Source organism: Triturus cristatus, chromosome 8, assembly GCF_964204655.1.
Source record: "Triturus cristatus chromosome 8, aTriCri1.1, whole genome shotgun sequence".
In the NCBI taxonomy this organism is placed as follows: domain Eukaryota; kingdom Metazoa; phylum Chordata; class Amphibia; order Caudata; family Salamandridae; genus Triturus; species Triturus cristatus.
In genome coordinates this window covers 1,398,774,524-1,398,800,624 of record NC_140591.1, presented here as the reverse complement: position 1 = coordinate 1,398,800,624, position 26,101 = coordinate 1,398,774,524, and the positions used below count along the sequence as shown (strand labels likewise).

At 43.9% G+C, this 26,101-nt stretch overlaps 1 protein-coding gene across 4 annotated transcripts in view; it reads left to right on the top strand.

Moving 5' to 3' along the window:
- Window positions 1–26,101, top strand: part of FAT3 (FAT atypical cadherin 3) — a 748,816-nt gene that overhangs the window by 199,955 nt on the left and 522,760 nt on the right. For all 4 annotated transcript variants that reach the window (XM_085623129.1, XM_085623130.1, XM_085623128.1 and 1 more), the window contains exon 3: window positions 23,264–23,578. In XM_085623129.1, coding sequence (XP_085479255.1) covers window positions 23,264–23,578 — 315 coding nt within the window. The remainder of the gene's footprint in view (window positions 1–23,263; window positions 23,579–26,101) is intronic.

The following is a 26,101-nucleotide window of genomic DNA, read 5'->3' as shown; positions in this document are numbered from 1 at the left end:
ATTGCGCCCTATATAAGCCATTTAACTTACTTACGTTTACTATTTGTGTATGGGGAGCCAGTGGAGTTCCTTCCAGTCTGGTGTGCTGTGAGTGCGGTGTGGGAGGTTGAGGGTGTTTCTGGCTGCTGAGTTCTGAATGATCTGCAGTCTGGGGAACCAAAGTAGCCCTAGCAAAAATGCCAAAACCAGTCCTGCTTCCTTCCTCTCCTCACGTCATCTCTCTCTTTTATGAATCCATTTAATATTTCTCCTTCTCTGCTTTCCCTCTTCTCCCTCTCTAATTGCTTTTCTCCGTCTCCCCCTCCTTCCTTCTCTTCCTGTCTTTCTTGAAGCCTCCCAAAACCTGCTTCATATTAACATCTGGGGCGCTAGGCTTACAAAACTGTTCTCCAAGGCAGTAGCACAGCCAGTGTGCCATGGGCCTAGTGCAAGGAAGGATATGTAGACCTTGTCAGCTGTTAGAATGAAAACATATCTCAATAATCAAGCTACGCCCTTACTCCAGCGACTCAGCCCAACAGGGAAGTGCCCACTGGAATAAAAGGCCTGTCCAGCCTTGCTTTCTGAAGGCAAAAAGGGAAGTCTGGGGTCAAATATTGAGCAGAATTGAGTTCCAAGTCGTGGTTATGGTCTCAGAGAAGGATAATTTCTGACTGAAAAGAATCCTATATTTAAAGGGGTAGAGCAGTACACATTTTCTATTTATTAAAACAGTCCTCTTAATCCACCAGAGATGGAGTAGGGTCTGTTTCCCTGCAAGTGTAAAGTCTGCACTACACAACATTGGTGAGTGGTGCAGTGTTAATCAAGGATAGAGAGTACCGCAGGTGTCTGTGGCACCGTGTTAATCAAGGATAGGGAGGACCGCAGGTGACCGTGGTACAGTGTTAATCAGGAATAGAGCTACCGCTGATGACCAAAGTAAATTGTCAATCAAGGATAGAGAGACCGCAGGTGACTGTGGTACAGTGTTAATCAAGGATAGGGAGTACCACAGGTGACTGTGGCACAGTGTTAATTAAGGATAGGGAGTACCACAGGTGACCCTGGTACAGTGTTAATCAAGGATAGGGATTACCACAGGTGACTGTGGCACAGTTGTAATCAAAGAGAGAAACACCACAGGTAACTGTAGTACAGTGTTAATCAATGGTAGAAAATTACTATAAGTTGCTGTTAAGGAAGAAAACCTGTTGAACAATCCCTGCCTTCCTTTGAGGCCTCTACGGAAGATGCTGAGTGATTTAATAAGTAATTGCTTTCGAATTAGGAAACGCCCAGAGTTTCCTTCTGTTCTGAAAGGGTGGGAGTCAGCTAATATTGCCTGGCTCCTGTGAGGCTGAGTTTGTTATAAAGTAACCAGTGAGACAGAAAATATGATATTGGACGGCTGACTGCTTCTTGCCTCTGGCATGTGATCTTTAATTATTGTGAGGCGCATAGTAACATTCAGCGCTGTAGTGACATTGTGTGGGTGCTTTGTTGTAAGCCGCAGATCTGCTTCCCTCCTTGTCTGAGACACGACAGCACCAGGGGCGTCGCTTCAGGGAGGATGTTTAGAGTGTTACAGCCCCTAAAAAATGTACTTGTACAGTGATGGCTGGTAGAGGACGGTGGCAGGGGTGCAGAGGGTGGGTTTACGAAGAAAAAAAATTTACCTTGTCATCACCGGTCGACAGCCACCGCCTCTCCTCCTATGCAGGAACAGGAAGCACCCATGCTACCAGACTCCCCCAGCCAATCACGATGCTGCCTTACTGCAGCGTTGTGATTGGTCTGAGTGACATGTTTCAGTACTCAGGCGGGGACTGGGTGGCTGTGCAGGTTCTCCACCTAGGCTGTACAATACAGCCGGCGGAGTACATGCAAAGTGAGCATGACAGTTTGGCTGGCCCAAGACGGCCGCCAAACCATCATGCGCAGTTAAGGTGCAGCAGCAACCACTCCTCCTGCCTCTCCCGGGCTGTGACTAGCCCAGTCCCGCCTCACCCCAACCTGGCTGGCTCCTTCCAGAAGAAGAAATGATAATAATGTAATGTTATTAATGTTGCGTTATTAATCATTTTCTTTTTCCTTTTACACATAGGGGCCGATTACGAGATTGGCAGTCCGACGACCGCCAAACCGCCTCATTATGACCCTAGTGGTCGTGCCGCCTTGATACTGCCAAATCCACCAGGGAACCGACGCACCCTGGCAGTGGTGTGGCGGTCCAGAGGAACCTATATGCTTGGCGGGACAGCATATTATGAACTTCATCACCGCCACTGCTTCATGGAGGTCTTTCCTCCATAAAAACAGTGGCAGTGAAGAAAGAAAGGGGGCCCTGCAGGGCCCTTTGTGTCTCACGCCCTGTGGATGTACACAGGGGGGCACAACATGCACCCCCCTGTGTGAATGCACAGAAGTTCTTGCACAGCATGGACTTTTCAGTCCGGCACCGCCATGGGAACGCCAAAGGAAAAGCCTGCCAATAACTTAGAAAGTCATAATTGGGCGGGCTGTCTCCACGTGGGTTTTGGTGGTGTGGCGGCGAAGCAGCGGGGCGATCCCGCTGCCGCACCATCAAACTCGCAGTAGGGCCCTTATATGGCCCTTAGTGGGGCAATGCTCCTCCGCCTTAGCGGAGGAGCTGGCCCCGATTATGTAGTAAATAGTTGGGTGCCAGGTTTCGTCAGTTGGGTATGGTGAGATGTCTGTCGAAATTGACCTAGAATTTTTAAATGCCTCACCCACACTGACAAAAACACATACTCACACACTCTCTCGTCTGTTTTGAAAAAGTTTGGTTTTAAGTACCCACTAACTACCCGCACTCCTGTCTCTTTCCACTGCCCCATAAGCCCCCTCAGGTTCTCCTTGTCATATAATGCATGTTAACAAGATATGCCAGCTTGATTGTTGGGAAATCTGAAGTTCAACCAAACTTACTGACCGAAATACACCCCTGCCCAGCATCGCACACTGAAAGGTGTATTGGCAAAGAGGAGAGTCCTGTGACAGACAGAGCCTTACAGGCTGGTGTGTTCGGGGGGTGAACTTGCAATGAACAGTCCCACGTGTTCAGTGATGCACACAGGGTCTGAAAAATATCTATTTTATGGAGAGTTTATATAACAAACCCTCAAACATCATCACACACAGATGTGGCAGAAACACAAAAAGGCTTTGAAATAGTTCTATCACTGTCCAAACAATGCTGATTAACTTCAGGAGATGACTGGACGTGAATGGTTACAGACCAGCACACCGCCCGCAGCAGCTCAATGCGCACTGAAATGGTCAAATACTAGTATTTCTGGCTTGTGTGCATTGTGATGAAAGGAGCATGTGGTATCCAGGCGTGTATGCATGTGGCAAACCCCTCCTTGGGTAGGTAAAGAATTTCATTTTATTTTAAATGATATTTACAAGTAATAGTTTTGAATGGTTGTTTTTGTCTGGTAAGGTGTTCTGATAGTTTGCAAGGCTGTCATTCTTTATGTATGTGGCATTTTTTTCAGGGCATTACTGCAGAATCATTTTTTATGATTCATTTTTCATACCGCTGCAAGTTTACAACAATGCCAGGTCACTTGCTGGGCAAATCTCTACCGCATAACATATTAAGCATATTAAAAAAAGAATCTGCAGAAAGCATCTGCTTTACAAAAAATAATTTTTTTTGTATCAGGAACATCTGAAACACGAACTGTTGTACAATATTGTCTGTAAACTCTAAGTGGAACCAGGGTGATGGGATGGTAACATGTAATTAGATTATATTGGACAGCCCGCTAGGCTGTTTTATTAGGATTCGAAGCGCATGAAGATATGGTGATTTAGTCAGACATGGGATTTCTGGCCCATGGTCCAAACATGGACTTGAACCTATGTCCCCGGGCTGGCAGGTCATCAACGCCGACACCGTCCTCCACAGACGCAAAGCATTCTGATGCCTAGGCGTTGGTGATCAGAACTTCCTGTGCTCTGGCATAGCGCCTTGATTATAATCCAAGATAAGTGCTATATTTTGCATGAAGGTAGCAGTGCTTCATATCCTGTTGTCCGTTAAGTCGCAATTGCATTTTGTCTTATCAGAAGTCAGGTAGCCGTCCTGTACCCTGTATTGTATAAGAATATTTTCACATCGAGAGTATATTATTTTCCAGAAAAAATAGACACAACTTTGTCTGAAAGGCGAAAAAAGCAGAACAAGGCCTTGACAGATGTCGATTCCAGATTGTCTATAATTCAGAGTGTGGTAAGGGATCCAGAAACAACAACAGCGCCCCCTTGGCTGTGCATTGTGACCTGCAGGGGGGCAGCATGTTGACAAGAAGCAAGAGGGGGTACCTCCTGAATTGAGAGTACAAAGTAAAGCTGGTTCCATGGAGAAGCCTCATGTGTAAATTCCTTCTTAGCCCCTATTGAGTCGCGACAATAGGCTAACACAGGGCCACTATCACGACTTAGAATCGCGAACATTAAAGCCGCCCAAACGGGGACAAAACAAGAATTTTCCTTTTCTTACTCAATGCAGCTGCCTGTATCGTGTTTACCTCTGTGATCTATGCCATCGTTGAGTGAACAGGGCATTGAAGAAGTTCCTGTGGATGCCCGCAGGTTGGCCGTATTCATTTACACCATGGGTGCCCAGCTTGGGTTCTTGAGCAAGCATGCCGTCTGGTGTTTACAAGTATAACGTGAATATATAAATCACCCCCATTTATAGCCGTATTCATTAAGGATGGCCTAACATTCTGAATGGTCTGCGGCCACTAAGGGCCGGGATGGTGGATCTGCGCTTAATGATAATGAAGAAATTCCACGGGTGAGCAGTTTCTTTTGTGCATCCCTAATTTGCAGAATTGCACTCTGCTGGGCCCTTATATTCATTGACTTGTCCGCCTGGGGAAATTAAAGCGCATTGTGGTTCTGCGTTGCCGCCGGACTCCGCGTACCCGCTTATGTTTTACTGGAAGTTTTTTGTTCCCTTTGTCAGACCCTGGTGTGTTTTTTTTTCCCTCTCCTTCACTGATGAAATCACAAACATGGCGCTCAAACCAGGTTCATTTGCAACAATTATACTTTGCTTTTTTTCCATTCCCTGCAGCAGCCCCAAGACTTAGAGGTTTAATATTACCGCTCAGCGGGGCGCGTTATAAAACCCTGATTCCTGTAGCTTTGATTATTATTGTACATTATAATAAAACAACTATTAACAGACTTGAATGCGTGATGTGATTTGTCAGGGGAAAAGTGCAGGGACATTATTTTCCAGGCAGTGTGTCCTCGTCAGGCTTCCGCCGTCGTCCCTGCTGCTAACACAGGGGTCCGTGCTTGGGTAGAATGGCCCTCAGACAGGCTCATATGCGGGATAATTATTTCCCCACTGGCGTGCTCTTGTGCAGGCCATTACTGCACGGCCAGACACGCGGGAGCAGGCGGGACGTGGCTGCCCCTGACTGTGCTCCCCGCCTTTCTTTTCCATCAGGGGAGGGGTGGACCTCAGACACACATCCGTAAAAAGCACAGGACGAGTTTGCAGTTAGATGGTACTGACTCTTTCCAATGGTAGGGTGTAGAAATGCTGCTAGAAAACAAAAAATATCTCGAATTGTAAATGTGTGATTTCCATGATAGTGTTAGTTCCCTCTGTTGTGGATGTTAACTGCTGTTAATTGTTCATCGTTCTATTAGCTACTGGTAGGAAGACACATTAACAGCATTTTGAGCCTAGCAGGATATGGAACCTAAGTTATTAGCCCCTCATCTTCCATAACCCGACCCTCTAAATACAGATGCACATGTCCACAATCCCCACCTGCTTCATTTCCCTCAGCTGGGACAGGCATAGAAAGCACACAAACACCAGCAGTTAATGCCCACATTCAAAGTCTTCTGATTGGACAAGCCAGCACCAGCCTCTCATAGCTGCTGTTCCTTCAGTTTAGTGAATAAGGTGTCCCTGTATTTCGCTTTAGCAGCCTATTGAAACCTTACACTTACCGTGCATTATGAAAATAGGCAAGGAGCCACATCAAAACCGCAGTGCATCCCAACTTAATGTGAGTCTGTTTTTCCTTTTTGGCTTCTAAGCGAGTGTGGGTAGCATTTTTCAGAGCCCACATAGAGGAAGGGATTTAATTGTTATTAATGATCTGAGAGAGGTATGAACGCGTTGTTGGCATGAGTTTGAGTTTTCAGTTTTATATAGCGATAGCGAGAGCCGAAGGCACCAGAGCGCTTTACATGTTAAACAAAAATGTTTTGAAAACATTTTGTAAGCCTCAAAGCAGCATCTCCCATGCTCAGTCTCCTATTCTGACTCATTAAATTGATATTGTCACTATGTATCTGCATTTACTCCATATGTAACTCATGCAGCCGCCGACGCATACATGCCGCGAAGCACTCCGACACCCCCGGGTCAAGCCCGCGCCACACAAAACTCGACAAACAAACAAAGCCTCCCCAGCCCTTCTGAGACTCGCGTAACAAAACTCGAAGGGGCCTCCCTGCAAGGCACGTGGAGGGGCCCCCTCCGGGCAGAATCAGGAGCTATGCAGCCAGAGTGCTGTGCTGAGAGGGCCCCCTGGAGCTTGGGGACCCCCGCACCGCGGGGGCCTGTGTTACGCCCCTGCCTTCTGAGACCCTGCTTCTTCTGCCAGGTGACGTCACCTGGCAGATATTCCAGCTGATTAATGATCTGCGCTCTCTTATGCGATGGATCCTTCCTTCCGTGTTTATTGGCAAGGACCTTCTCTGAGAGCATATGTTTATTTCTCATTTTTGTACTGCGTATACCAGCATATTTCTTAATGCTATCAAGCACACGTGCTAGAATGAGAGAGTAATGCTAGAGTTGCAGTTCGATCCATGTTGGGAATCATTCAATGAGTGCTACGTGCAAACGGAATAGCTTTCAAGCGCTTTAGTTCTAGTTTTGTTTTTAATAGTTGTGTTTGCTGCTGAGTCAGCTGTCCTTGGATATGATGCATACACCAACCGTGCATGTACTTTGTATAGACCCCTTTTAACTGTGTACTGAAAGGCATCATGCATTTACACAGAGCTGAAACCCCACCAGGCCAATCAAGCACTTTGTGAGTATGAGTTTGTGATGGATACTTTGAACATCAGATTCCTCACTTTAGAATATTTCCAGGGGTCAGACAGGATCTGGACCTTTTTTCCCAGCAATACAAACTTTCAGTGGAAGGATGAGCCCCGCTTATATTTCTTCCACTTACGACTCATTTTTGACTTCAACTTACTGGAAGACTTCGAGCTGGAGCGGGACTTCTTTTGAGAATGACCGTATGACCTTGACCAAAACGACCCCATGACTTGGAGCAAGAGTGGGACCTCTGTTTTGCAGATCCCCAGATATGTGTTGGTCAAGGATGAGATTCGTTCCCTCCACTGGCTCACCATCAGAAAAAGGATCACTTTTAAAGCTCTCTGTATGACATTCTTAGCCCTGAATCAGAAAGGGCCTAGTCAACCCAACTCACCTTTTATCTGGTCCATCCGTAGCAGACCTCTCAGATCCTCTTTCCTCAAAAAGGCAATAATGCCCAGGGTTCAGAAGGCCAGATGGGGTGGTCACTCCATCTCAGTGGCTGCGGCCAGACTTTGAAACTCCCTTCCTGCCCAGATTGCTGGTCTGGACTCCATTTCTGTCTTTAAAAAGCATTTAAAGACATGGCTTTTTTCCTCTTAATCTTCTTAGTTATCCGAGTCACTGCTATAAACTGCTACATACTGCCTCCTGAAGCACTTTGACACCTTCGGGTCTGGTGTTCTCACCTCCTGCTCCCTGACTGCCTCTGGGTGCATAAGGGTGCACTTATCACACAATTTTGATTTGTGATCGGGCCCTAGCATAAAAGGCACACATCATGTGGGTCCGCGACCGACATCTGTGTCTTGCAGATGCTTCACAGCTTGAATCCTTTTGTCAGTGGGGGAGATAGTGTCCCTGGCACCTTATCTGAGACACATTTGGAATCACTGGAAAATAGACAAGTTGAGAGCAGGGCTCTGGATCGTGCAGGTCTCAGAAAGAACGGCACTGGCTTTCGTGCATATGGGGTATAGATTATATGCGGCTCAGCTCCCTCAGTTCCAGGGCAGTGGCTAGTGTTCGTGGAGCCTTGTGGTGCCACCTACCTGTGCACAGGAAGCTTTGATGAAACAATCTCTGGTGCCAGTCTGGCGTCTGTTATTAAGGTGAGGAGTCTACAGCTAGATAGAATATCTCCTAGAAGGAGCCTTACCAAAGGTAAGTAACTTACTCTTCTAGACTCGGTCTAGAGGTCCATGATTTGGGAGAGCAAGTACATATCTTCTTTTCTGAAGGTTATCCTGTTGCATTGCTTGCAGCGCTCTTCTGGATGTCCCTTCCAAGTGATTCGGGTGGGCTTCTGGTGTAAACCCCACCTGTCCCCATGCCCTCCCTCCCCGTATAAAGTATTTGACGTTGGGGTTGGGAGTTGGATTGTATGTTAACTTTGGACCAAGAGTGGTTATTCAGTTCATCGAATATGTTGGGCATCTCCATAGATGATTCTGTCGGTGATGATGAGGAGTCTAAAGGAGATATTGCGACACTGTAGGCATCTTTAGGACAGGATGGTGCTGCTCCCTTTTCTTGCTTTGGTTGGTAACCCTAAATATGCGCATATTTTAGGATAGATCATCAGTTTATTTGACAGTTCTGCTTGAAGTATGTTTTCAAAGTCTCTTCATGCTCTGGCAAACGTGTGCGTGATTGTGGTAAGGTCGAAACTATCTAAATGCAGTTAAGCTCTTCTGTGTAGCAGTAGGCACATTATCGAATGCTTCTTACTAATATATTTATTTGTAAGTCGCTATGTAAAACATTAAAGTTACTTCAGAGCACTAGTGTTAATGTGCATTTCCATGGATGCTACAAAGTCTGTTCTAACTTTGTGTTTTAAAAAAAAACATTGCAGCAATAGAACAAACTATTTTTGAATGGTACTTGGCGATGATCTACAGAAATTGTGATTTTTCACGGAAACCCATGGGGCTGTCCATCATCCAGCATTTTAGGTAGAATTTGAGGGTGTTCAGGTGTACAGTTCTATCTTTGTGATTGATTTGGATAGAGTCAGCGAGAAAAACAGTTATTCCAAACAATATAGGAGCTGAGAATCTGAGAGCAGTGGAGCATTTATTTTCAGTTTAAAGACCTATCAGGTGCACCAATAATTTTACTCAAGAATATACAGCCAAGAATGATTTTTAGTGTATTTTTATCAGTGCTTTTGGTGTACAAAAACTGCCTTTTGCTCAGGGAATAATTACACAACGAATAGAAAATTTAAAACAGCAGACATAAAACCTGCCATAAAGTACCTAATGTGGAAGGGCATATAAACTAAACATGCAGCATTCAAAATAAAAACAACCTGTTCATTAAACTGGTGTTCTGGAAAAAATAGCTGGTCAAAAGTTGGAACCTAAGATAAAAGAACCAGAGAAAGGAAATGTAAGACCTCTACAAGTTCTACCAATAGTTACCCGCCATAACTATTGGTAGAACTTCCAGAGGTCTTACATTTAGTTTCTCTGGTTCTTCTCTGTTAGGTTCCAACTTTTGACCAGCTATTTTTCTGTCCGTCTAGTTACCCCCTCAGAGATGCCACATTGTAGAAATAATATGTATTCATCATCAGATTCAAGATGATCATTTTCTAAGATATATCTATTGGTGCTTCCTCTGATCACTGATGAGGCATCTTGAGAGAAAGTGTGGGATGTCTTTGGTTTCACTACGAAAACAGTTTGCTGTGGTCGATGTTTTCTCTTTTTTAGCATATATTTTGTTGGAAGGGGATAACAGGCTTTTTTGAGTGCCACTTTTTGCCGTTTATTGTGAAGGACCTCTTTATTTTTTCCTTTAATTAATGATTAATAACAATTTCTTGTTTTCCTGATCTCTTCTGGGGCAGCCTCTGTTCTTACTAGGAATTTTAGTCAGTCCATGAGATATTTATACTTATTGTCAAACAGTTCAGAATTTTTGTGGCTCTTTGGTTACATTTTTTGTTTTTGCCTGAGGATCTTGGGATGAGAGAGAGTAGTAATGTCCGATGATTTTGTCAGCGTGACAACAAGTTTGATTGTTCGTCAACGTTGTGAATTAGGTTCATGGCAGTTGTTCTGGTCTCTGAGTCAATTTGCCATTGATTTAGTTTGGTTTCCAAATTTTGGCTTCATCAGACCACTCTGGGCCACCCTCATTTTCAGCAGTTGTCAAGTTTTTTTTAGATCTCTTTACTGGCTAAAATATTTCCTATGATGTCCAATAAGAAGGGTTGTGGTTGCTTTCCAGATTTCCAGTGCAATCGCAGGTTTTCAAACCTGGGACAGTCTATCGTCCTGCGGAAGATGCAGTTTATTACTGTTTGAGCTCCACGGGCATTGTATGTTGGTATTTAGGCTGCTTCTTTTACATATTTCCTTCGGGTTAAGATCAGTCTTGGAGCAGAAATTTTGTTTTCTTAAGCTTTGTGAGTATTTTTTTTAAGTGGTGTTGGACTGATGGAATGCCTATTATAGCTTACGGTTCAATAGTTTCCTCTGAGTCATTGCACACTCTGCCATTTTACAGTTAAAGTCTCCAAATATGAAGATGATGGTTTTTAACACTGCAGGTTTGCTCATGGCTATTTTTAAGGGACTTAGGACATTGAAGACGCTTTCTATCTTGTTTTGTTGGATATAGACATGTATTATCCTCAACAGAGAGTTGTCCAGTAAGGTGATATCACATATCAATAAATTCTAATGGTTGCTGCCCCATGGTATAGTTTAGAGTTCATTTCCTGCTCTACAGTCTATTTGAAGCTTGTCACTATTTCTTGACCTGGTCTTCAGGTTCCATAATTGGTGTGATTTATGTCATCAAGGATCACCAATGGAGTTGCTGTCCATGTCTCTTGTCGGACAACAATTTTGAATTTGTTGTGATAAATCATTACATTTATATTGGCCATTTTTATGGTATCCTTGCCAGGTTCCAGGACAGGATCCCATTTAGGTGAAAAACAGAGTGGCTGCTTTGAAGCCGCTCCGTGTTTCACTGTGCAGGTGGCAATTCTCCTGCACTTTGAAGGGGGATTAGAGATCCCCTTGCAGACGGGTACAGTGAGTGACGGCACCCACCTGCAAGGGGTCAGTGGGACCCTCATTCACCCTCCAGAAGGCTCCCATCAGTTGACTCACTGACAGTGTGCCATCTTTTAGGTGGCACACTGTCAGTGTGCCTACTGACAGCTTCTTTGCCTCTGCGCCCACATCTGTAAAACGGCGCAGGCGCAGAGGCAAAGGGATTCCCTCATTTGTATGGGACCACACCCCCATGCAAATGAGGGAATGCCCTCTGATGATAGTGCTGGCAATTCATGTGTGCTAGCGCAATTGGTATTATAGAAGGGGACACACAAGTGTCTGCGGTCCCTTCTGTAATACCATGGTGTCCTGGGGCTGTGCAAAGTGGGTACAAACGCCTGTTGCTCCCCTGGGACACTCCAGTAATTCAGCCCCAGGTAACCCTAAAGATTGAGAAACAGATAACAGATCAGTAAATCAACCATTCTACAAGAGGTAATAAGACCAGAGAAAAAGCCATCGCAAAAGAAAATGCCAAATTTAAAGACAAGACTAAAACCATGAGTAGGAGTTTCGACCAGGCCGAGGCAAACATACAGACATCCCCGGAGCCCTTCGTACTCATGCTTGTTTTTCCCGTAAAGACGGATGGCTTATTTGTTGTAGGCACCCTCAGCAGCCTGCCCGTCCTCTACCTCATCCACACTTGCACCCTAGTCAGGGTTCTCCCACTGATTCTGGTTTGCCGTGCTGCAGTGCTCCGTGATGCTCTACAGTGGGGGTCTTCTGAGGTGTCTACTGGGGCAGTGGGCTGAGACTATTTAGGTCTAAGAATTGTGCCTAACTATTGTGTCTTGTTAAACTAGTGTTCATAGGTCGCAGGTCTCAGAATGCTGTTAGAGTGGCCCTGTCTCCTGGTAAGGTCTCCAAGTGCACCTTAATTACCCCTTATCCTCTTTACATTATTCCACTCCTTTTGGAAGGGCAAAAAAGCATGTAAGGTGAATGACATGGAGGATGGAAGGGGAGGGATAGGTCCGGGGATAGGGTGGGGAGAAAAGACGAGGCGCATGCAGCCCCCCACAAGCGCCTCTCCCTGCTTTTCCCAGCCTGCATCTCCAGCCGTCAGTGCAGGCCTCAGACGAGATCTTCAGGAGTCCACATCCCCCGGTGTCTCTGAGTGAACTGTACATTATTGTTTTCGTGTTTCCCCCCTTCTTTAGCATCTCTTCTTCTCCTTGGTGGTAAGTCAGGGCCCACTGTAGTATTCACAATGTATTCCAATGTTGCTGCATATGCTATTTGAAGTGGTTTCGACAGTCCTCGTATTGTTGTAAGCAGCGGTACCGTACACGTTTAGTACTGGCGGGGCAGGCACAACGCAGATGCGCAGTGTGGGTGTACACAGCAGACACCAAAGCCAGGCTGCCTCAGCACCCCCCACTCTTATCCTCCAACTCTCTTGCGTCAAAGGAGGAAAGCTCCTGGAGGACTCCTGCCCTGCATTTTTCAGGCTTCAGCAGTTGTCGAGCTCCAGGGCAGGGGGACAAAGGAGGTTAGGGAGCTTGAAAAATGCGCAGACCTTCACACTCAATACGAACCAGTCTCGTATCCCCTCAGCAGAGGACAAGAGGCAGGAGTTGGTAGCTGAAGAAATCCCCCCAGGTGGTCTCAGGGTTGTCGGGCTGTCACGGGAGAGGTAGACGCAGTGGAAGTACGCCTCATGGAAGCTAGGCCAGCCGCTTTCGCCCACGCTCTCCTGACACCTAGCATGCTGTGTGTAGCTCACAAGGAGAAGAAAGAGAATAGTACTGATAGGTTTATTGAACAGTTCTGGATTTGCAGTAATGTGGTTCTGAATATCCATTACCCGACATATAGAAGACATTATTAAGGTCATAGGACCTGATTGCTTAAGCACTGCAAGATTTTAGAGCGAGTCAAGGTTTCTAGGTATTGTGGTGGGTTGCATGTCCAACAAGTGTTAGCAACTCTCAGATTCTGTGTCGGGCCAGAGGCTCTACCAAGCGTGCTTTATTTATGACCTGTGTCTTTGAGGGAAAACGATGGAGTGCAGGAAAGACCAAGTTATGACATTTGTTTTCTCCTAATAGGAACCAGGGGTCACCGCATTATTTTGCCCAGCACACAATGGCACAGACGTTTGCCACACTCAAGTCTTCAGAGCAGTGCTTAATTTGAGCTGTTGGTTGCCAGTGCTCGGCACCAGCACTAAATTGTCAACACCAGTACTCATGACAGTCTGCCACATGGTGGCGCTTCCTGTTTAATTTAGGAATGAGCACTACAACCGTCATTTATTAATTCAATACACATTAAAAAGAACTAACACTTGATTCCGAAGGAGCATAGTAGTTAGTTGTGTTGGTACTGTCATTGGCAGCATTGACGAGGACCCTGGCGCTTATGTGTTTTTTTACAAATCAAGCACTGCTTGAGACCCCGCCTGCGCCTTTGTCACCATGCGTAGGTCCTTTACAGGAAAAGAGTACATTTCAGCATTGTCACATGTATTATTGAACCAATTCTTGCAAACTAGGCCTGCGCTATACATCTTACACCAAAAGCATGCATTCAGCACCCCTTAACTGTTTCAGCGCCTTTGTGCTCAGAAACCCAGAGCTGTTTAAACTGAGTTCACACCTCGGAAGCACGTCAGATTTTATATTCACAGCCGGGCCAGAGAGCCCTCTACGTCTCAATTAAGAGACAGAGATGAATGTGGCTGCTAAGTGGGTGTCAGAGGCGAGGAGCATGGAACGGAAAAATTGGGGCTGGGAATGGGAAAACAATCAAGGAAATCTATAGACGACGAGCAAGCGGAGGGAGGACGTAATTAGAGAAAATCAAACCCTGCCTTCTCCTTTCTGATCTTCACATAATATTGAGCCTTAAAGTACGACTTCTGTGCTCTGATCGTAATAACTCCGCTGTGATGAATTAGCAGTCATTCTCACGCGCAGCAAATGGAGGTCACGCTGTGCGCGCGAGGCACCACCAGGGCCTCGTGGCAAATACCTGGCCCCCTCCTGCAAAGACAAAAGACACTCTGAAAATATGTCACCAGGGAAAAAGGGAAAGTTCCACGCCTCCCCTTGGTGATATCTTCCACTTCTGAGTTCAGAAGCACCGAACATTGTATGTTGTTGTTTCTGGGCATTTATTATTTATTTAATTACGGTTTCAATAACACGTGATGGTGAGACAAAGCGCTGCACAACAAGGCAAGAATCGAACAATATACAAACATTTTATGAAATTAGGACAAATGGCTAGATGGCTAACTTTTATAAAGAATACAATCTTTGATAAAAACTTCGTAAGATTTGTAAACCAGGTAAGTGCACATAAATTCTCAAGAACAAGCATTCAGAAGTTAAAAGATTCGAGCAAGGGCATCCAACCTATGTCCTGGAGGGCAGAATCCATGCCGCTGTTTCAAAATGTCGACATATGCTTTATTGACTTGGCGTTCATTTTAAGGGGACTCATTTACATAGTAAGGAGTTATCCTGAAAGTTGTCTTGCATCCATCCCTCCTGGATTTAAGCTGGACACGCCTGAATTAGAGCAGTGGATGAGGGGTCCATCAAGAACATGTAGGTCTCTGGAGACAGCCAATCACATGCCTCGCCTTACTCCCAGGTGGGATGGAGGTGAACCTTGCTCCTGTGCACTGCTGGGTCCTGATTGGAACGTCCTCCGTACATAGCTGTGGTCCTCTGGTCAGCCCCCCAGGGGGACTGTGCTCCAGACCAGCAGACACAAGGACGGCGCGCGTGTCAGGCTGCATCAGCTGACCAGCGATGCATATGTTGTCTTTTGATGATGCTTATGTCTGCCTGTCTCTAATGATGGCTGCTTCTGTCTCTTGCTTGTATTAGCTTCAAGCGTCTTTGCTTATTTGAAGCACGCTGTGCAGAGGAGACCCGGCTACCTAATTATGACTTCCAGGTCAGGCTTGTGGTCTGTCTGGTACCAAATGGCTGCTTTGAGCGCTTTGTCTTTTTGTGCGAGGAGCCAGCCTCTGGGGGTCACCTTTTGTTCTCTGCTCCTGATGTTATCTGACAATTGGCAATTCTCTGTCAGTCGGCAGAAGCAGGAGTGGCCGAATCTGAGCCTGGCCGTTCATGTTCTCTTGGCAACAAGTGACAGAAGGACCATCATGGCTGACAGGGAAGAGGTGAGTAGCAGGGCGCCCACATTTAGAGGATCTAGGCGCATACCTTCCACAGAGTGCAGCGATTCACTAAAAGGGTCACCCTAGGTGCCAAGTCGCACTAGTTAAAACTCACTTGTAAAGTTCTGCTTGTTCAGAGCTGGCCAGTCCGTCTCTCTGCCTCCGAGGCAGCCACCTCCGAGCCTAACCTTGAAAGATGTGAGGGTACTTCATCTGTGTGTTAATCTAATTTTTCTGTAAACTGTGGGCTTATATATGTGCAGTTGCAGCAATGATAAACATGCCACTTGGGGGAATGTACTATTTTAGGTTACTCACCAAAAAAGTGCTACGACGCCTCGTCAGGGGTAGTAAGCGCTATATAAATGCAATTACAATACAAAACAATACTATGGCAGCATGTCTTTGTTCATTTGACCATCTGTTATTAGACATTTTGGAACAACCTGGAATACACAGGAAATGCAAACTACTGCATTTTGTTGTCAAGCTCTTCTGACTGTGGGTGAGTTATAAGCAGGGCCACTATGTGCAGCGAAGTTATGCGGCAGTGAAGGGCCAAATTATGTGGCAGGGTTGACTCAATTATGCCAGAAGAAAAGGCAAAGTATGCAGCATAACGCGGCACAATCTGTAAAAGGAGTATTATGCTACTTTGTCAGCTCAACATTTTCTAATGCAGCTGCACTTCATTCGTACCAGTGTCTAGATGTACGCTTAACACAGAGGGAATCCAATTCTTTATACACAGGTTACTAAACTCGAGAATCACTCTTTGGAGCCCTTTTCCAAGATCTCCAGCAACCTAGTCTTGCATTGCCAACATTTTGCAAATAGCATCAGTTAGAGAAAATCAGTACACAGAGATGAAATATGTGTATTCGGTAACTCATTCATACTTTTTAGAATTTTTCATTTGACCCTTTATTAATTTATTCAACACACGAATATTCATTCATTCACTGATACATTAATTCAAACATTCAATCTTCACTAATTCTCTCTCTTAAGTTACTGTTCTGCCTTTAGGTCTCCATCTTCTCGCTTAAATAAATATTTGTCATCATGCGATTAAACAGGCATGAAGCTGCCTGACCTCTTCTGAATTTACTTACTAATTCATTTGTTGTTAAATAGTGCAATATCCAGTGTGGCAGTGCACAAGTCGGTGGTGCACGTGGGTACACGGCGCCCACCCACTATTTTCACAGGGTGGACACCATCCACCTGAAAGAAGTGGACCCCACTGAAATATGCTGTCCCAGTGTCATTTTCAGACGCCGGGACACATTCAGCAGTGCCTGCACCTTGTCTGCTTTTGTTTCGAGCAGCAATGTGCAGGTGCAGACAGGGCTTTCATGTTTCAGACTCCAGCCGGGCCCAACACAAAGGCCAATTTAAGGGGCCATCAGACCTTCTTTAGTTTCACTGTCCTGACTAGGAGCTCTCTGAGCCTCACACCTAGATGCAAATGCAAGGGAGGGGAAATAAAGGGACACAGCTTGTTGTTATCACTTCCCTAATACATAGGAGAGGCATGCTTTTTAGGTTGTTCTATCCCTGTATTTAGGTGATATGTATGCGCCATAAGGATAAAGATGTGCTGGTCAGTTCCACTATTTACATAAAAAACAAGTTGAATACCACTATTTTTTTTTATTTCTTTCATTGCGCTACTTATCCCAATGCAGGGTGTCAGAGCGCTTTAAGTCACACGTGCACATTATACATTGACAATAAATCCTATAAATGTGTAAATCAATGTACAAGATGTGAGGGTTATAAGGTGTATGAGCCATGTCCTTCATAGCTCACTGTGCTATATTAGAAGTATTATGATTTATGAACTTTAAGTAATAAAAGGATCTCTGTGTTAAAAGCAGTAATTTACTAACCTAGCTGAATAAAATACAAATCTGTCCTCTGCATGTCAGATGACGTGATTTGGCGTAGAATCATTTACCCTCTATGCCACTTTGAATCAAAACTGGGACTAGAGAAAACACAAGTCTCTCCAGCAAATGTGTTACCCTCTAAAGTTATATTACCAATATTATTGTTCCCTGTGATTTATTGGGCACACACAGATCTCTGCAGCAGGTGCCTTCACCTCATAAAATATGTTAAAAGGCAGACTTTGCAACCAATTAAGCAGAATAGATTTACTACTACATTTCTCCTTGTTGCCAACTTCTTTGTGGCAGAGTTTTTAATAAACAAATGAAAAAATTGAGGCCCATTTTGCGTCTGGGTTGCATACTTTTTTTGGCAAAACAAAGACACAAAACTTCATTTGTTAAACCTCATAATGCGCTCAGATGTACTCATGATAGACCTGCAAAATGTGTGTGAATTGTTAAGATTTGATGTCACTTCTTGTGATGTCACTTCCTATGATACCGTGATGTTATGCTGCATGCACCATAATGTCTCTTGCATACTGCCTAACTTGGTGAGTCCCCCACTTCTTTTTTAGGGCCTGTGCCCTGCAATGTGGGTGATGATGGTACATTATAGGACACAGAGAGCTTAGAAAGTTATTTGATAGATCAAAAAGGCACTCAGTTGGGCTGCAAAAGGCGAGCGCATTTGTGTACCCACCACCTGCCCACTCATGCACATCATGGAATAGATTTTTATATAAACTGGGGAAAGTGTAGCCTCCTGCCACCCTTAATTAGGTGCCAAAGCATCAACACCACTATAAGGACACTGCCACCACAACACCCAAAGCCCAGACCAGCAGCTGTCTTCTGATATTTTGGTGATAGGCTTGAAGATCCATCAAGGCAGATCGGGTAAAATGGGACTGAGTTCCCAGACTGTTAAGAGGCTTTACCAGATAGGAAGTGGAATGTGTTACCCCGGTGTAATCATGAGCTCAACCATCGTGTTGATGGTACATACATGCTTTGGATGGTACTTCTTGTTTTATGATATATTTTGTATTTACTTTCTCTAAAAATACTCAGGTATGTTCGACCTGGTGTGTCCTTATTCCTGTGTAAGTAAGTGTTGCTTGTTGCCGCACATTATAATTAAAATCAATTGCAATGGTCGATCCTAAACTTAGTAGAAAGCAGTGCTTAATTTGAACCAGTGTTTTCCGGTGCTCAGCACTAGCACTTAATTATCAACACCCTGTACTTTTCATGAACACCAGTTAAGGACACATACATTTACAGGGAAATTAAGTGATGTGCCCAGCATCACAGGATGTTGAGTCGACACAGACACTCGAAGCTGGTTCCCCAGCTCCGAAGTCGGCAGCTCTGGCCATTACACCACATCCTCTCCCCACTTTCATGGTTAATAGTTGGTTCTGTTTTAGGCGCCGCTAACAGGAAAAGTGGGCCGGTGCAAACTGCCTACTGATGAGAGCCCCGGCATTTTTTTTTGTGGTTTTTTTTTACAAATTAACCACTGGAAGAAAGTTCTAACAATTGTAGCAAGGAAACTTTGAAAAACTCACTCATATTAACTTGAGGCAAAAAAACTCCCAATCTTTGTTCAAAAATAGTTTTTTTGCAACCTTTGGAATCCAAGTGAGGGATGGAAGGTTTCACACTCGCATTTAACAAAAGGTGCAAAACAAAACATCACAGGAGCCCCCAGAAATAATTAAAAACAAGGAATGTGTGACCTTTGGTGGTTGCTGGTTTGATGAACATTTGATTTACTTTCTGTTAAGGCACTACAAAGAGGGGGCATTTTGTCAATATCAGTAGTTCGACCGTGATATAAAGCCATGGAGCTCAGAGGAAGAGTGGAAAGAGCTGGAAGGAGGTGTCAATATTTTGACCATGTGATAAATGACATAGAGCCCAGAGGAAGAGTTAAAAGGGCTCGAAGGAGATTTAGCTAGAGGACCAGGTATGAGTGGTGAGAAGGGTGGGAGGAGTAGATGTGAGGTGGGTTGTCTGAGAAGATAACAGGAGTTTTTCCTCCATTTAGACTTAAAAAAAACAAAGAAATCATTCAAATCTAGAACGTCAATTTAACATAAAATACTACTTATATATAACAGCGTGTCAGCACATGTAGAAGTGCCTCTTTTGGAAATCTTTGCAGATAAATATACTCAAATTTTAACATTTTTACAAATTGTGTTCTTAATTATTAGCTCAGACGGCTGGGTAAAAATCAGCAGCATTTACCTCTTGAAGATGTACACAACATCGCTTTATGCTGTGTATTGAAAAATTCATTTTTATTTTGTATAGCAATCCATTTGATGGCGGCTGCACACTGAGATCTTTCTCTTTGAAGAGGTTGTGTTCTATTGTTGGTTGGCTATCTTTTTCTCTTGGCTATAATTTGGCGAGAGACACAACTTTGTGGTTGCCATAGCTACTAGTATCTATTCCAGTGGAAACCTCCTTACAAACAAAACTGCCCCAGCCATGATAGAATGAACAGCCATTCAGACTTTCACCTTGAATGGGGCCTGACATCCTGGAGTAAAACTTCAGTTCTACCCTTGCAGCCGGTGTAAACAAAGGATGTAAGATTATACCCTGACATCTTTCCATCTTCTGAAAGCTCTTTCCTATTGTTTTAACCAGTGAAACCCTGTTAAGGTGGGGGCGGTGAGATGGCTTTTGTCAAGCTCTCAGCAGACATCTTTCCAGTGGGGTTTCTATTTTAGATGAATGTAGGAAGATGTGCATGACGACCATAAAAGAAATAATTATATACCTGATTCCAGGCACCAGCACGTGCGCCTGATCTATGAAAGCGTATTCATCCGCGCATTTATAGAAAGAATGGCAAGTAGCAATTTCACAGGTGTAAATCATATTGTAAACGATATTTCTAATGCCTTAGAATTAGTCAAAATGAATCTTCTGCCTCTATTTTCCTCTGAACATTGTGTTCTGTATCCACAGTACTTACCGCGTACCGCTTGCTAGTTAGCTTCATATTTTTGCCTTTTGGAAACAGACAGACCATCATTTGCCAGTGCTTTCATCCCTGCAGACTTACTATTTGAGGTCACTTGAACATCAATTTCAAAACAATTTTCCAAATAGGCCAAGATGAAATTGAACCACAGGCTCAGTGTGCCACAATTCCAACAGTCTTTAGGCTTCTGAAGAGGAGAAAAGATGTGCTCACAAATCACCTCTTTCACCCTCATTAGACCTCCAGCAGTTCCTCCACATGTATTGAACACTTCATACAGTCAATGGTCTCCCTGAACCAGAGGCTTCAGGCAGCATGGTGTGTATAGTCCTGTGACCAGCTATTTCATTGCTATTTCTTTACCCTGGAAACTCTTGTCCAAGAATGCCAGATGATATAATTTTTTTGTGTTGATGTTGGTCGAATTTTAATATTTTTAGATATTGAAGCAAACAAACATTGTGCTTTGTTCTTATGGAAACTGAATGAAGTATAAAAATGCAGTTCTCTGAAAGGATGGAAGGGTCCATGACAGTCACACAGCATTCAGAGAATTGCTGTTGATTTTTTTAAAAGTGGCAATTTCTGAAAGATTGAGAAACTCTGGGAAATTGAGCGGCTACCATCACAGAATCACAGATTACATCAACAAAGAGTACTGTGATCTGATGTGTGAGTCTCAAGAGATTTCCAAAAGGCATCAAGCAAGTTCGTGTATCGGTGGAGGCCCTGAGCGCAGCTGTCTAAATCCATAATGTGGGCCAAAGGGGGCTTACAGTGGAGGACGGCACAGGTAAATGCAGTGGGCGAGGGAGCTGGGCGGGGCAGGCGCGGTGGGAGGGGGAAGTCAATAGATGACAGAATAGGTATAAATAAATAATACCTTTTCTGTCGTCTATAGGCTTCGACCCGGCTGCGCCCTGCCCTCATCTGTCGTCTTCCTCCCCACCGCGCTTACCTGCGCTGGCCGATGCTGGAGGCTTAGCAAGAGCCCCAACCCATATCCTTCAATATGCAACATCACCAGTTTCACATTCTTTCACTGTATGAAAGACACATCGTTTCACACTTGCCCCCCTCCTGAAGATCCAAAGCAGTAGATTTGGAATGGTGTGTGGGGCAGGTAGTTGGCACTGTCCCTATTCATGAGTGTGGATTCTGCACCTTCTCTCTGCTAGGACCTGTTCTAGTCTCATGGTCCTCTGCAGGATGCTGGTGGGCATGTCCCATCTCTACGTACTAATACTGCAGTTTAGCATTGCTTATCTCTAGCTGATATCTGGGGAAACGTAGCAGATCAGTTCCTACAAAGATCTGGTAGTGAAGCAGTGGAGGGGCACATGTACTAACATTAGTGTTTGCAATCACCAAACAGCACATTTTTTAGATTTGCTATTTGGTCATCGCAAACACTAATGTACTAAAGTGTGTGTAACACTATTTGAAGATTCCCAGTGGGTCACAACTAGACCTACCTCATGAATATTAATGGGGTAGGTCTCAGGTTGCAATCCATTGACAATCGCAAAAATCACAGAGATGGTGGCATGCATTTGCGAATGGGTTATCACCAAGTCTGACATAGTCGTAAAATGCACATGTGTTTTGACCGCATTTCAGTCGCAAAACATTTGTACATGCCAATGCAAATCGGTATTAGGAAAGGGCGCCCTAAACTCGCCCCATCTGAAAACCGATTTGCAATCCCAAATTGCAATTCGGTAAAAGGGTACCAAATAGCAATTTGGGCATGGTGCATACAAAACTGCCTTTTTACTTTCGCAAATGGCCCGATTCTGCGAATCCGGCCACTTGCGACAACAAAAAAGCTTTGTACATGTAGCTCATAGTTTGTTATTCATGGCATTTAGGCTTATTTAGAGTTTTGCTGGGAAATATCTTGTCTACTCGTGTGCAGGTGCATTTCTTTCTACTACACTAGCACTGGAAAGGCTTATTGATATCTCAGGCTCTGTGCTGATGGCTGCAATGTCTCCACCGATGCCTCCTCACATGTATCCGACATGAGAGGAGGCACACTGGTTGCTAAGAACGTCAGTCCTAATTCATCCAATTCTAGTGACAGGCAGTAGTATTTCTGCTCCAGCTTTGGACCCTCACAAACTGGACCTGCTCTGGTCCCTCACAAACTGGAGGTACATGTCAATACTCAGGTACCCAGAGTCACTGGAGTTATGGGGTATTGGAAAACCATATTGTGGCCCAGAGTCCAAGTTGGTTGGAGGAGTATGGCTATTTATAGCACCAGGAAAACTTTTGAGACTCCAGAGTTTGAAATTTACCGCGTGTGATAAAAAGCACATATTCTGAGGTTTTGGGGAGTAACATGTGGGTTTTGGAGTCCAACACACCAAAATCCACCTCTAACGGTAAATTCCATATTGGTTTCCTCTGTTAAATTCTGTCAGGTTTGAGCTGCCAAAATTGAATGAAGGGTACGGTGTTCAACATATGTGGTAATTACAAGGTTGGTAAATATCATTCAATGTGGAAATCCAACCAACTCAGAATCAGGGACTGGGTACCTGAGCTGACTAAATCATACAGCAAGATTGGCAAATTATGCAGAATCACGTAGCATATCATGTGGCAGTATTATTTTACTAGTTTGACATTTTAACTCTCATTAATACTGTCTGGAAAAGTTTTACCTGAACTGACAGCGGTGTTTTTATTGAATTTGTCCTAACTGGGCGTGTCTAGGGTTTTGAGCTATTATCTAAAGGGTCAAATGGATAAATGTGTATTGTTTGTACCTTTAGCATTATACAAATACACACAAAGACAAAATGTAAGGTTATAGGAAAAACTAATTTATTTTGTCGATAAGACACTATTTACATAACAACTTCAATGCAATAATCTTTTGTTATGTCTCAAAGGAATTAAACAAAGTATTTACAACATGTTTGATAAAATTGTATTGAGAAATACTGGTGCTTGGATGTTCTTCACTGTGCATGAGCATGATTTTATTAACTTTATGCTTTGTTTTGTCTTGTCCTTCAGGGGTTATATATACTGCAGATGTTCTGGACAGGGAGACAACAAAAGCATACTGGCTCCGGGTCTATGCGACTGACCGGGGCGTGGTGCCCCTGTACGCCACCATTGAGATCTACATCGAAGTGGAAGACGTCAACGACAATGCGCCTCTGACGTCAGAGCCCATTTACTACCCCGCTGTCATGGAAAACTCCCCAAAGGATGTGTCTGTGCTGCAGATCCAGGCCCAGGATCCTGATTCTACTTCCAGCGAAAAACTGTCCTACCGGATCACGAGCGGAAACCCTCAGAATTTCTTCGCTATAAACTCCAAGACAGGTAGGAACGCGCCATACATTTGAGACCTGTGAGGATGATGCCTGTAGGCTGGTGATGGAAATTTACTTCAGAACTCTACTTCTTGTTATGAATAATGGAAATTGATGTATTGACTGAGAGTTTTTTTCATAGGCTCTTTGGGCCAGACCTATAATGTAATTTTAACAGGATTAAACATTTAGAATGTTGCTGCATGAAAAATATAAAACTATGAATACATTTGATAAATATGCTTTCTGTAGGTGTTTTAATGTGATGACATATCCCCTAGCGTTTGCAGTCTGTTTTGCTCAGATCATAAGATTTATAACGCAATATTTTTGTGCATGGGGTGGCATATTTAAGATAACTTATTTTCACTGAATTTATTTTATAGGTTTGTAAGAAAATAAGGATAAGCTTTAGAGGGGCAGTGCTTAGTCAAGTATGCAGCTTTGCTGGTGCGTTGTACGCATGGTGGTGCCAGGTTACAATTCTAATGCATACTGTTAATATAAGGCAAATATTAATATATTTGGATTAGATTGAATATTATGCAATGTTGACTGCTGACTATTCAGAGATGTCTGACTGTATGCAATGTCAAGATATAGGACTGCCCTAGTTCTATTTTAATTACATTTTAAAAATATTTATAGATGCCGGATATTTTTTATAAGAATGAAAGTATTGAATCCACAGGTCATGTGCACAAGGTTAACTCATTGGAAACAAACTGGACCAGCATGCGCATGCTTACAATATTACATGTTTTTCTTTTTATTTGCCAAATTTAACTTGAAACTGCAAATTCAAAGCTCACAGAAGTTGAAAAAAAGCAGGTGTGATGTGGATACGTGCAAGCAGCAGATGGGGGTAAAGCGGTGGGGGAAGCAGAGGAGCGCGGAAGCAACACAGGGACCTCAGGGGGCTGCAGCAACACATAGGGCACGGGTGTAGGGAAGCAACACAAACGGGGCAGGGGTAGCAAACAGATGAGAGGGAGAGAAGCATGGAGTGTGGGGTAGAAGAACAAATGGGTGAGAGAGAGTGCATTTGGAGATGGGAGAGGGTAGAAGTACCCAGGTGAAAAAGCAATGTGGACAGGGGAGCACACAAGGCCAAGCGCATCATAGAGGTGGGTGGGGGAGAAGCAGCGGGGTGAGAGAGCGCAGCACAGAGAGGCGAAGAGAAGTACACCAGGGAATCAGCTGGAAAAAACATTTACTCACATAGAGTGCTTAAACAACAACAAAAAAGGTAGAGCCTGAAAAAGCGAGCAGTGTAAGGGCACTGTAATGCATCCATGCTCCAGGGGAGGGACAAACTGAAGAAGAGGAAGGGAAGCTGACACATGCTCAGAAATAAAAAGCAAACAAATGAGAGTGACAATAAAGCCAACCTATGATTAAGCAATGGGCGGGCTCTAAGCCTACCGTAAGTTAACAATACCTCTTCTAACAGGGAGTTCATGTTCTGTCTTGTAATTGAGAACTAACAATAAAGACAATAAAGCATCACATTTTACAGTAGCTGGCAGCTGTGTTTTAGGACTCATTTGAAGAGACTGTAACTGTGTAGAAAAAAGCATTTTCTTAATTTTGAGACAGACCTCATTGCTGCAATAAGTTAATGCATTTGAGCTAGTTAACATAAATAGGCAGTATGTGGCAACCTGAGTTATATGACTCAAGGGCTCCACCCCTGGCTGTGTGCATTATTTTGCCTCTCTGTTAGTTTCCTTAAGAAACGTTATATTTGTCAGTTTATTGCATCGGGAGATCTGCTATTCAGATGTATGTTTTTATTCTGAGCCATCTTACTCAAATGCTCCATCTTACTCAAATGCGCTTTAGAAAGTACACTATTTCAGGAGTATGGTCATGACACGCATTAGACACATTTGCAGGGAAATTCTGGACCCCTATCAATAACAATGGCAGGGGTCTTGTGAGCATGAATCCTCATGGCACTGTTGTCCCAAATATAAAATCTAGAAAGGGCCAATCTTATGGCAACATTACATTTAGAATGGCTCTCCTTATCATGCGAACTCTAAGAGAAGTAAAAAGATGGTTGCCAAACTTGATATCTCATAGTGGTTCTCAAAAGAGATGATCTGTGAGATGAAGTGTGAAACTAAATAGATAGTCATGATTGCTTGAATGCAGTAGGGCCCCCCCCTGGATTTACTCAGTGTTGTGAAATTGTTTCCTTAATTTTGGTAGGAACTGGGAATACTTTGGAGACCAAAGAATATGTGGGCATATCTGTACCACTGATACCTTGTACTGTGTGAGCTGGGTGACACCATTGATTTACATTTTAATGGGTGATGCTGGAGATACAATTCAGGGAAGGCATATTTAGATGTAAGTTGGTTATATGTAACATTTGTCTTAAAATAAATTATGAAAAAATACAACTTCTATGGGCATATTGAACTTGTGTGAGCTTCATCACATTTAGTTTTGGGAAGGACGCTCCACAAATGTGTATTGATGAGTGTTTATTGAGGAGCTGGGAAATATACACGCAACCCTT